Genomic DNA, 12,497 nt, shown 5'->3' with positions numbered 1-12,497 from the left:
CACCAGGACTCAAAGGTGTCTGTGATCGATCTTTCTGATATTAAATGTACTAGACGTTAGAGACACCAGTTAATTTTAAAGACTGACAGAGAGGGATAGCCATGCCTCACTTCTTCTCTTGCTTAGATAAATTAAGTAAGATAATGTGTTTAGTTATAAGGAGAGATCTACACTTCCTTGCTCTTTGAAATCACTCATTCACATACCACCACCACCACCAAACAGCTTTCCTTTTTTTTTTCTATTAGAGATGAAGATGACATCAATGATGTGACTTCCATGGCAGGGGTCAATCTCAGTGAAGAAAACGCCTGCATCTTAGCAACAAATTCTGAATTGGTTGGCACCCTCGTTCAATCCTGTAAAGATGAACCATTTCTTTTCATTGGAGCTCTACAAAAGCGAATTTTAGACATTGGTAAGTATGATCATTGACCTGATAAGACTGTCTGATCCAAGGAAAATGTTATCAAGAGTTAGATAACCTGAGTTTGTGTTTCTGGAAAGTCTGAAGCTTAACAAAAGCTCTGGAAGTAGTCAAGATTTCATGGGTGTTACAGTAATATTTTATTTTAAAAATTATTAAAGTAACTTAAATCATACAACCTGTGGTTTCTGGTATAGGTAGTGGTTAATATCATAAGTATATAGATATACTTAGGATATATTTTTTTTTCTGTGCTGTTCTACTTTGGTTGGCCTTTAGGCATGTAATTTATGTTACAAATTTGTGTTTATGAAACAAAGAAATAGCCAACGAGATTAAGTCCCTTTTTCCTCATCTCCACCCTGGAACTCAGACCCATCCGTATGGTAAAAGAGCGAAACTAGAATATCAGGGTTCTCTCTGGCCAGTAGTTGTTAGATGGCCTGAAGTATGTGAAAGGAAATGGTAGAGAACATACCTGTTTTATTCTGGAGCCAAACATTTTTGTTGTTAATAGCAAACTCACAGTGGTAACTGAAAAAAGAGACAAATTGAAGAGAGACTGTTGTGTGTGTGTCTTCTCGTTTCTTGTGTCCTGACCCAGGGGCTGGCCAGAGACTAACTCTCCTCCTTCACCCATGTCCAGCTTGAGAGGCCAGCACCAGTGACCTTTTAGTATGCTTGAGTAAGAACCTTTGCGTTCTGTGTTGAAGGCTTCACACAAAACTGTGGAAGTTTCAGATGTTTGATACATCCATGGTATATTTAAGGACTGTTACATATTCTAAGTCTACTTGAAAATTACTCAGTAAATATTTGAGCTCCTGCTGTATGCTATACAAATTATCACTTTTTTCACCTCAGTATATATTATCCTTTTATTTTGAAAAAGTAGAATTTACATTAGTTCAAAAGGATTGGAATTCAGAAAAGCTAATTCTAAAATGTTTGTTTGCTGTTTGCTTGTGTTTTGTTTGCTCTCCTCTCCAGCCCTCCCTCCCCCTCTTTCTTCCCTCTCTCTCTTTCTTTCTCTTTCATTTTCTTCATTGCGTCCTGTTTTGTACTGTACAGAAGGCGGTTCCTTAGTTTGGGATTAAGCCTAAGCACATACCTTTCTGTGATGGCTTGGGAAATTTGCTGGTGTTTTAACTGCTTTTAGCCACAGAATTATTTAGAACTCTGGTGGAGCACAAGTCGATTCGTACTTAATTTTATCAATTCCCTGCCCCTGTATAAATTTTATTTCTAGCTTGATTTAGACCTTGACTGTATGATAGGAGAACTTTTAGTATTGAAAGAACATTTTTGATCTTTTAGGACAGAGATTGACAGGTTTGTTTTTTTTTTCTTGCAAAGGACCAGATAATAAATGTTTGCTACTTTGTGGGCAAATATAGTCTGTGTCGCAACTGCTCACCTCTACTGTTATATTACAGAAGAAGCTGTAGACAATATGTGAACTAATAGGAAAGATTGTATTCCCATCAAACTGTATCTATAAAGAGAGACCAGGTTTAGTTTGCTAACCTCTGCCTTCAAGGAGAATTCTGGGGATATATCTTTGTATTTTCAGTTCTTAGTGATAAAACACAAGCTTGTCATTTAATATGATGGAAAATTGCAAAACTTCTTCCCTCTAAATTACCTAAGCTTTTAAAACAAAAACCATAGAGTGAATGGAGTTATGTATTTCTAGGAATGGTCTTCATTTATAATAAAATTCCATGTTCACAGAACAGGTTAGAACCAAGATCATTTTTTAATAACAGGAGTTATAAATTAACCCAAAGAATTTGGGGAGGAAGATTTTCTTACTTGAATATGGTGGGGGAGTAAACATGCCAGTGTTCTTCCTTTTTTGCCAGTTACCTAAATTAAATTACACAGACTTTCTGTAAAATCACATAGTAAGCTTTCAAACACCAACTTGATCTCCTTAATCAGTTAATGATGACTTTACCAAAGAGAGTGTTTTATTTTAAAGTGAGACTTTAACTTTGTAATTGTGTCATGTTTTATCGTCAGTTTAGTGAGGATACTAGAAAATTTGATTGTTCACTAAGCCCTGAAATTGTTTGCAACTCCCAACGCTTGTTTATTTTTAATATTTTGGAAATATGGATTTTTCTTTAACTTAAGCTTCTGTTTTATACTTATGAAATTATTTTCAAAGTTTTTTCCCAGACACTATATATTATTAAATGTTCGTTTTTCTTAAAGTATCAACTGGTATGTCATCCTCTACATACCCATGTTTACTCATAATTTTAATCACTGGATTGTTTTGAAATTGTATTATTGCTGCTATACAAGGCCCCACTATTTATCTATGCTGACGTTTCAGTAAAGTAGATTTGACTTTCCAGTTTTTTCCCCTTGCTTGAATTGTATATTGGTGATGAATTCAGTTTTGCTAAAAAGCAATGAACTACATTTTGAAGGTTTGGTACAGATGAAGCTGAATCGTTTTATATCCTTTTTCTGTCTGGTTTAATATAGCCCACGTTTTGAACTAAAGTTCAGCGTTTCTTATGGCAGCATTTCTTATGATCAAACAGTATATTTAAGATTTGTTGGCTTTTTTAATTAAAGCTTTTTTTTTGCAATCTTTATTCACACTTTGAGTATATAAGAATGTATTTCAGATAGAGTGCAAGTTAAATATTATATTTTTAAAATTTGTGTAAATACATATGTTAAAAACAAACACAATAGCACTTAGAAAACTCATTTAGATGAGATTACATAATTGCATGTATCTTTAGGGTTATCATCTCTGATGATACAGGTGGTTTCACTGAGCTGGAGAACTGCTATTTAAATACTGATGAGGTTGATTTATTAATGAGCTTCTGCTTTGCAGTATGTGGTCGAAATTGTTTTCCTGAAACTTTCTTCCTAGTTAGCAGAAGGAAGAATAGAAGTTTGGTTTATTTATAGAAAGAGATATAGTGAAAGAGAAGTTTTTTAAAGTTGATGAGTAAAATGATGAGGCTTTGAACTCATTTCAACATGTAAACTAATTATCAAGTCAATTTATAGAATATGAGTGCAAAGTAAGCATGATTGGTATTGGACAAAAAAAGTATAGGTGTGTTGTGTAGACAAGCTATTAACAGAGATTCACAATCTGAATTCATGGAAACAAATGTTGTAAATTGCTAACAGTGTCAAACAGGGCAAAATGTAATTTGCTGTTTTTTTTTTAATTACTAAAATTAACAGAATACAGCACTAATTTCTGCAGTTACCATTTTCCTCCCTGAACACTAGACTTGATTTGTGTTCTTATTAACTTTGTCCTACAAATGACCTTGCAAGGAGAATGATTCTAGAGGCTAAGTGAAACAATGTCTATATTTTCTGAGGCTCCAGGCTAGGTTTTATTAATGTAATGTCTTAAGATCTTTGAAGTTGTGACTTTACCAGGAAAATCATAATCTCCAAACCTTTATTCATAATGGGTATGACTTCCAGGGGGAACAGAATACCTGCTGTGCTAATTATTTCAATTATCAGCCTCTACTAAAACACGTAATGGATTTTCCCTGCTTCCACAGGTAAAAAGCATGACATTACAGAACTTAATTCTGATGCTGTGAACTTGATCTCCCATGCAACACAGGAGCGATTACGAGGCCTTCTAGAAAAACTGACTACAATTGCTCAGCATCGAATGACAACTTACAAGGTAAAGGAAATCGTTAGAGAAGACCAAACTCTCCTCCCCCCTTTGTTCTGTTAAAGGTAGCTGTTTGATATAGATTCATATTCTAGGTACATTTTTCAAGGAAATGGTTGAGACATAATTCATACTGGTAGAAAATCAAAATCTCATTCCTAATGTGCCTAATTTAGATATGTTTACATGACAAATAAATAGAGTTTCAGTAGTATCCAAAGCTTCTATGTTAAGTGCAGACTGAAATACGCATCTGTCATGCCTGAGGCTTCTCTTCCTAAAGCTCTTGACTGGAAAGGGGAGGATGTGTTAGAAGGAAATATTGGGTAGCTGTGTTCTCTTCAGTGATCCGTACTCTGCTGGCAACTCCCGTTTCCTTTCAGTGAGTTAAGCTATTGCATTGAGGACTTTTATTTAAAAAATTACATGCACGAATAGCCTTGTCTTATCCCTAGTGGTGTGAACCAAATCACTTGCCATCATCAAGATGAAAGCACTGGATTTATTTGTATTATGGTTTTGATGAAGAACAAATATATTGGTTGATGAGGGTTAAAAAAGAAAAAGATAACCTTTCCCCTCATAGCAGGAAATGTTCACAGCTAGATTTTATACATGTTACATGGGTAACCTTTTAACGTTTTGAGTTTGCAAGAATGGTCATTGTCATGATGTCCTAGACGTAGGTTAAAAGGAATCTAGAGAAGTATCAGCTATGCTTATGGAAAATTTCCTGGAGGAAATCATTCTATTTTCTCCCCTTTCTGCTTCATTTAGAATTTTGGGAGAACTGTTTATAGTTGCTGAGGTGCTCACTTGTGTATTTGAGGTGCTCACTTGAGAATTTGCTAGACTGACGTAAATATCATCAGAAAAAACTGCAGAAAAAAGACCCCTAATGTCAGTATTTATTTCTGTGTACTTCTGGAATTTGTCCATTTCTTTTGGGTTATTTAATTTATTGGCATACAGTTGTTCATAATATTCTCTGGTAATCCTTTTTATTTTTGTAAGGTCCATGATAATGATCCTACTTTCTTTTCTCACTTTGTTTCCTGAAGGTATAAGGTTGGTTACTTATTTACAATCTCTTCTTTTAATGAGGCATTTCTTTATTGCTATAAAATTCCCTCTAAACACTGCTTTTGCTGCATTCAATAAGTTTTGGTACATTGTGTTTTTGTTTTCATTTATCTCTTAGTTATTTTCTAATTTCCCTTGAGATTTCTTTTATCTATTGGTTATTTAAAAGTATGTTGTTTAATTTCCACATATTTGTGAAATTTCCAGTGTTCCTTCTGTTGATTTCTAGCTTCATTGTTGTCAGAGAATATTCTTAGCACAATTCAGTCATTTTATATGTAGTGAGGCTCGTCTTGTGGCCTAACATATCGTCTTTCTTAGAGGCTATTCCATGCGCACGTGAGAAGAATGTGTATTCTGCTGTTGTTGGGGAGGAGTGTTCAGTATGTCTGTTAGATCTAGTTGGTTTATAGTGTTAGTCCTCTGTTTTCATATTGATATTCTGTCTAGCTATTCAATCCAGTATTGAAAGTAAGGTATTAAAGACTTCATCTACTCTTGTAAAACTGTCTCTTTCTGAATTCTCCCCTTTTCCTCACCCTGTTGTTTCAGAGATACATGTGTACTTTCATTTACAGTAGACAGTTTCTGTACAAAATGTAGTATGTACATTTAGTATGGGATAAAATTTTTCCAATGATTGATTGTAATGGAATGCTTTCCATTACACTTTCCAGTGTAATGTTTACTATCCCAAATACCATCCAAAGCTTTATTATGTATAACCTTCAGATGGAGTAGTTCTTGTAATGTACATCAGCAGCACATATTCCAAGGATTTAGTTGCCCCAGGCAAAATGGATAGCATCTACTCCACTTAGAAACTCAGTAAGACTTCCCTGGTGGCTCAGATGGTAAAGCGTCTGTCTACAATGCGGGTGACCTGGGTTTGATCCCTGGGTTGGGAAGACCCCTGGAGAAGGAAATGGCAATCCACTCCAGTACTATTGCCTGGAAAATCCCATGGACAGGGGAGCCTGGTAGGCTACAGTCCATGGGGTCCCAAAGAGTCGGACTCGACTGAGCGACTTCACTTTCACTTTCAATACCTCCTTAACTTCCTCCCTTGACATTGTCTGTCCTGATTTATTTTTCCCCCCTCTGCCTTTCCCCACTCTTACTCTTTAATATAGCTAATGCCACTGTGTGAGTTCATGCATATAAAAAGGCAGCTACATGATCATACTTCTTTAAATAGAAATGATAATCATTTAATTATTTTTGATTCTAATTCAAAATTATACTTATTTTGTAGACTCTGATTATGATAATCTTTGTGTCACAGATTGAGCCTTGTCCGTATATTTCAGTTCATCCTGATAGGATTTGTTTTTATCTGTACAGTGGGAAAATTTACTCCATGAATTTCATAACAATGAGCTACTTTTATTAAAAGCAAAATCCCACCATCTCTTTCGATTTGAAATCCATCTACTTTTGATAATCTTTCACCTGGTTAGATATAATTCTCTAATTAATCATAGTCCATAAATTGAGATTTAAATAAAGAAGTGGAAAGTAAACACATGTGATGCAAAGCTTCTGATCTTGCTGCCAGGTTTTTTCCCACTGAAGATATATTAGAGTCTTCTAGTGCCAGTGGCTGTGGAAAAGCTTCAGTGTTTTCCAGTTGAAAGGGACTGTAGTGCTTTCTTTAGATGGGATTCACTTGATGATGTTGTCATTTGGTCTGAGTCCTTGTATTTTCATTACTAAACCACCCTCCTCTGTGGTCCAAGAAGACTTCAGTTAGACCAGCTGGATAGACAGAAGGGATCATGATAAGATTGGGGTTACTGTTATTTAAATACAGTTAGAGACTCAGTAGAAATAGGGAAGACACTCATTTGTTTAGGATCTGGAAGAGTAAAGGAAGGATGCATTAAGCAAGAGGTGGTTGCACTGAGCTGGAAGAGAGAAAGAGAAGGAATCTTAGCATGGAAATGAGATTGGGTTCAAATTTAGAAACTCTGTGCCCCTTTTTAATTTAGCATTTGTTGTCCTTTTAAATTAAATCCTCTCAGTAAACTATCTCCAGAGTGTATGAACACAAAAATGGTAAAAATGAAGTATTTAAGAAGCCACTGGTTATTTTGTTTATGCCTGTATGGTTGGCCCATAATGTATTCCATATTCTATCTTGTATTATTTAACTTTAAAAAACATTTGAGAATTCTTTTTTGTATTAAACACAAAGTAAAATAAGTAGCACTAATACATCCTTGTTCGTTATACTATGTAATACTCCTTTGATCTGGTTAAATACCAATAATAAAAATTTAATTTAAAAAGAATCTTGGGCATATGAAATCTCTCAGTCCCAGTTAATTGAATCAGCCATGAGCATAGGATAAAACAAAGATGGGAATGGTACTGTAACCAGATTTCCAAGCCAGGCACTGACTGTTGGACTAAATGTTTAAAAACATTCAGTTTTCCTTTTATAGTCTCCCTCCTATAGTTTAGATGTCTGAATTACTGAAATGAGTAGATGGCAGGAAGTCACCCCCCACCCCCACAAGCATATATATATTAATGTTAAGAGAGATGGGTGATCATGTCAGATGAAGAAAATAATAAAGTATTTAGGTTGTAAAGCACTGTTTTAGAGTTTAGCATATTAGAATAAATGAAACTGTAAATTTTATCCTTTTATGGAACATTGAAGATGAATAATTACACTTCTTGTTATGACTCTGATTTATGCAAGTTTCTGCCCAAGTCCATAGCTTAAGGAAATCCTCACAACAGGGTTTAGGATTTTAAGTTTGCCATTTGATCTTACGTTGTCTTTTGATAGAAGTTGCATTTGCTTGTAAAAGTTAGACCAATTCAGCAATAGAAGCAAAGGTGATAACTTTCATCTTTGGTATATTTTTCAGAGAGGTGATTATTTATTTTTTTATCTTTTATGGGCCTAAGATTTAATTAGTCATTAAGGTCTGATGAGATTGACAGTAGTTTAACTAAAAAGATTTAGATGATAGGTAAACAGTACACTGTTTTGCTTTCTATTCCTATTATCAGGATCTGCTGGGCTTAATTCCTTTTTCCTCCCCTCTGGAAGAAGCTTACTAGGAAATCTCTTTGAAATTTTTGCTTAATCGCCTCTTGGATTTTAAGAATGAGGGCTTCCCTAGTGGTTCTGACAGTAAAGAATTTGCCTGCAGTTCAGGAGACCCAGATTCCATCCCTGGGTCAGGAAGATCCACTGCCGGAGGGAATGGCAACCCACCCCAGTATTCTTGCCTGAAGAATTCCATAGACAGAGGAGCCTGGTGGGCTACAGTCCATGGGATTGCAAACAGTTGGACATGACTGAGAGACTTTCAAACTTCTTTTTAAATTGCCTCTCAGATTTTAAGAATGATTAACATACTTGCTTTGTTGTTTGTTTAGCAGAAATAAAATATTACCTCCTGAAAATTTACCTCCCTATGTATCTTGGTGTAACTGTCTTTAGTTGATTTATAACAAGACCTAATGTAGAATGTGTTGCCTTGGATCATCAGAAGACTTTTTTTTTCCCCAGGCAAGTGAAAATTACATCCTGTCTAATGACACCAGATCACAGCTCAAATTTCTTGAAAAGCTAGATCAACTGGAGAAGCAGAGAAAGGATTTAGAAGAAAGAGAAATGTTACTTAAAGCAGCCAAGGTAAGATCCTGTGTGATTTATGAGTGAACATGGCCTGTCAAGGAGGTCAGAATCAGCTTTATCATTGGTTGACTATCTTGGTTTTGTTAGGCCATTAGGTGTCTCTGAAGGATTTCTTAAAATGGAATAGTTTTTAAAAGTTTATTTATTTTGAAATCATCCCATACTTACAGAAAAGCTGCCAGAACAACATATCTCCTTTTCAGTTGAGGTTCCCATTTTTAAGATTTTAGTGTACTTGCTCCATCTCCACCGTTTCTGGAAACAGGTACACACTCCCATCATAATTATTCTTTTCTTCTGTTCTTTTTCTCTTTCAATTCAGAGGTTTCTTGTACTGTTTTCTCTAGTCTTTCTCTGAACCTTTGAAAGCAAGCTTTAGACATGACATCTCATCATCATTTCTGAACATTCTAGCATGTGTTTGGAATATCAGGGACATTCTCCTGTGTAACCTTCCAAGTCAGGATGTGACTCATATGACACAACCCTCTAAATCCTTAGACCCCAGCCAGGTTTCACCGGCTGCCTCAGATCTTTTTCCTTCAAGGCCCGTTTTCACGTTTAGGTGTATGTGTCTGTTCAGTTGTCATCTCTTTTCAGACTCCTTTCAGATCTCCTCACTCTTTCCCTTTCATATCTTTGACAGGTTTCGAGAGTACAGGCCTTTTCTTCTGCAGGTGACTCTGGACCACAGTTCATCTTGTGTTTCCTCACGATTTCATTTAGGGCATGCATTCTTGGTGGTTATACATACATAGAAATGATGCTGCATTCTTCTCAACTGATTCTTTCAAAAGGCAAACTTAATCAGTTCTATTTTAAACTTGCCCTTTTCCCGTTTATAATCAATTAGTTTTTTGTAGAAAGGTATTGTAGGATTATACCAATAATCCCATACCTTATCAAACTCTACTTAGCAACTTTAGCATCTATAGATGATATCTGTGAATTAGCTACATCTACGATGGCTGCCAAATGGTAATTCTTTATTCTTGTCACCTCTTCCACATTTGTTAGTACTGTCTTCCGTGGAAGAGCCTTTCTTTCTCTGATTCATTCACTCATTTTTATCAGTATGGCCTCTCAGATTTCTGTTTGATTCAACAGGTTGTAACCTATTACTGTCATGATCTATTCTGATGCTCAGATCTCTTGAGTGGGAGACCCTTCCAGCTGGCACCTCTGTCCTTTTGTCTTATTAAAATCATTCACTGAACATGCCCTTACTTTCAGGCACAAGATACTCCAGGCCCAGCTTTCATTCATCCTCCCCAGCCATAGAATCAGTCATTTCTCCCAGGAACCCTATATTTTTTTAGTTGAGGATGATACCCAGAAACAAGATTAGAGCCTCCCATGTGCTCCTTGCTCAGAGGGTATTATTACATTAGATCCTGTCAAATAGACAAAGGTAGGAAGTCTAAGTATGGTGTATGTATATATGTACACATATGTGTGTAAACACACATAGATCAATAAATATTTTTCTGTGTGTGTATAAAACCATAAATTTATATTCTAAAACTATAATTTTTATATGAATACCTTTGACTTTATTTCATATCTTAGGATTCTTCCTAGCCTTAACCTTTCCATGTTTATAAGTATTTACTCTGTAGTCAGAAACTTGGCTCTCATTATCCTTGATCTATTTACTTATATTCGCTATTTACTTATTTGATCAATGTAATTAATCTTCCAAGCAGCCATGTTGACTGACTCTTCTGTCTGCCACCACTGTTATCCCTGCCCTCATTTCATGGCCCATGTAATTGGCCACCATGCCTGCTGGCCCTTGCCTTGGCGAGCCTCCTCAGCCCTTCGTCTCCCTTCTTTCTTGGCCTCTGGTCTACACTTTCATGTGTCAGGGTGCACCAAAGCCATGTGACTGAGCAGCTCCTCACTGCCCACAGTCTCAGTCCCCATTTTGACCCCTCTTACACTGGGAAAGGCAGCTAGGACAGGCAGATGCTCTTTCCTGAGCCCGTGAGTATTATAAGCAAGCATGCAGCCACTGTAACGAGGTGGTTTATTGGGATTTTATTTCCAATTACTATGCTGTAAACAAGGTTATAAACTATTAAATACTTGTTTAGTTCTTATTGGATGTAGTATATTATACTTGCTCTCACTTTCCCTTCTTTTCACCTTGTGGTCTTGCAGATTTTCTTACTCAGTAAATGACATTGTTACTCATCCAGATGTTCAAGCCACAGAATCTAGGACATCATCGTTAACTCCTTTCCTCTCTTCTTGTCCTGCATCCAGTCATTTCCTATTCAATTCCCAAAGTATCCATCACCCTCTCTTCATCACTGTTGTCACCACTCTAGTCTAAGTCATCTAGCCCTTGAACATTTATAATATCTTCTAACTAACACCCTTTTCTTTCTACAATCCATCTTTCATGCTGTTGTCAGGATAATGTTTTCATAACAAATCATGTGTGTGTCTCTGTTGCATAAAATTCCTTCAGTGGCTTCCTCTTGCACTTAAATTAAAATCCAAACTTCTTACCAAATTTTAAAAGGCACCCACCTCCCTGTCTGACCTTGCTTCATGCTGTTCCCTTCTTTGCTCATTCAGCTCCAGTCACAGTGACCTTTCATTGCACTCCAAGTTTGTATCCTAGACTACTGATGAGGCATCCAAAACTGAACGCTGAGTTCCCTTCCCCAGATCTAGTGCGGTCTTGATCTTCTCGGAAAATTGGAACAATCATCCTTCCAGTTACTTAGACCACAGTCCTAGGCGTCATCCCTGACTCCTCTGTTTACTTCACACCCTGTGTCCAGTCCTTCTGTAAATCTGGTTGGCTCTGCCCCTAACATATGTTTCAATCTAATTATTTATTGTCACCTTCTCTGCTCTGATGCCGGTTCAGGTCATCCTCATCTCTGTCCCAGTCTTGTATTCACAACAGTTGTCTTAGAACAGTCTCCTGATTGCTCTGTGTTCCTGTGCCTCCAGTCTTGGGTCCCTTCAGTGCACCCTGTATACGGCCTCCAGGGGCCTTTCAGAAGTGTCTTGTCGGAGGCATCTCACACCTGTGCTTCAAATCCTCCAGTGGCTTTTTCTTAAAACAAGAATCAAACCCCAACTCCTTACTGTGGCCTGTAAGGCGACACCTGGTATCCAGCCACAGCAGCCTCCTTTTTTCCTCAAGTGTGCCAAGCAGATTCCCATTTTTTGGCTTCTGCAGTGACTTCTGCCTTCTGCTTGGGGTGTTCTTCCCTCAGATATTTGTGTGGCTGCCTCCTGCTTGTCATTCAGATCTCTACTCAGTTTTTGCTCCTTAGCGATGGATTCTGTCCCATTCTAGCTATAGAAGTACTCCCCTCCTTCTATCACATGGTCCTATTTTCTTTATAGTACTTACCATTCTCAGTCATTTTTTTCTTTTTCCCCATCATAAATGTATTATATTTCACAGCTGTGTTTAATTTCTGTAAATTTTATTATTTTTATCTTCTTAGGCAGGGACTTTGTCTTGTCATCTCATTTCTGTATCTCCAAGGCCTAGAACAGTGACAAGTCAAGTAGGATATAAACTATGGGTAGTCAGCAAATGTTGGTTGACTGACAAAGACTTGATAACAAAATGTGCCCGTTTTATACTGAGGCAAAGCATTATATGCACAAAC

General features: G+C 36.7%; 1 protein-coding gene across 1 annotated transcript in view; it reads left to right on the top strand.

Annotated features, from left to right (window-relative positions):
• The window catches only part of TAF4B (TATA-box binding protein associated factor 4b), an 89,325-nt gene that overhangs the window by 42,858 nt on the left and 33,970 nt on the right, over positions 1 to 12,497 (top strand). Inside the window, exons 10-12 of the mRNA XM_061130736.1 lie at positions 249 to 418; positions 3,988 to 4,118; positions 8,725 to 8,850. Of these exons, the coding sequence (XP_060986719.1) occupies positions 249 to 418; positions 3,988 to 4,118; positions 8,725 to 8,850 (427 nt within the window). The remainder of the gene's footprint in view (positions 1 to 248; positions 419 to 3,987; positions 4,119 to 8,724; positions 8,851 to 12,497) is intronic.

This window comes from Dama dama, chromosome 27 (assembly GCF_033118175.1).
Source record: "Dama dama isolate Ldn47 chromosome 27, ASM3311817v1, whole genome shotgun sequence".
Lineage (NCBI taxonomy): Eukaryota > Metazoa > Chordata > Mammalia > Artiodactyla > Cervidae > Dama > Dama dama.
The sequence above is the reverse complement of the archived record's forward strand: the minus strand, read 5'-3'. Positions and strand labels throughout refer to the sequence as shown.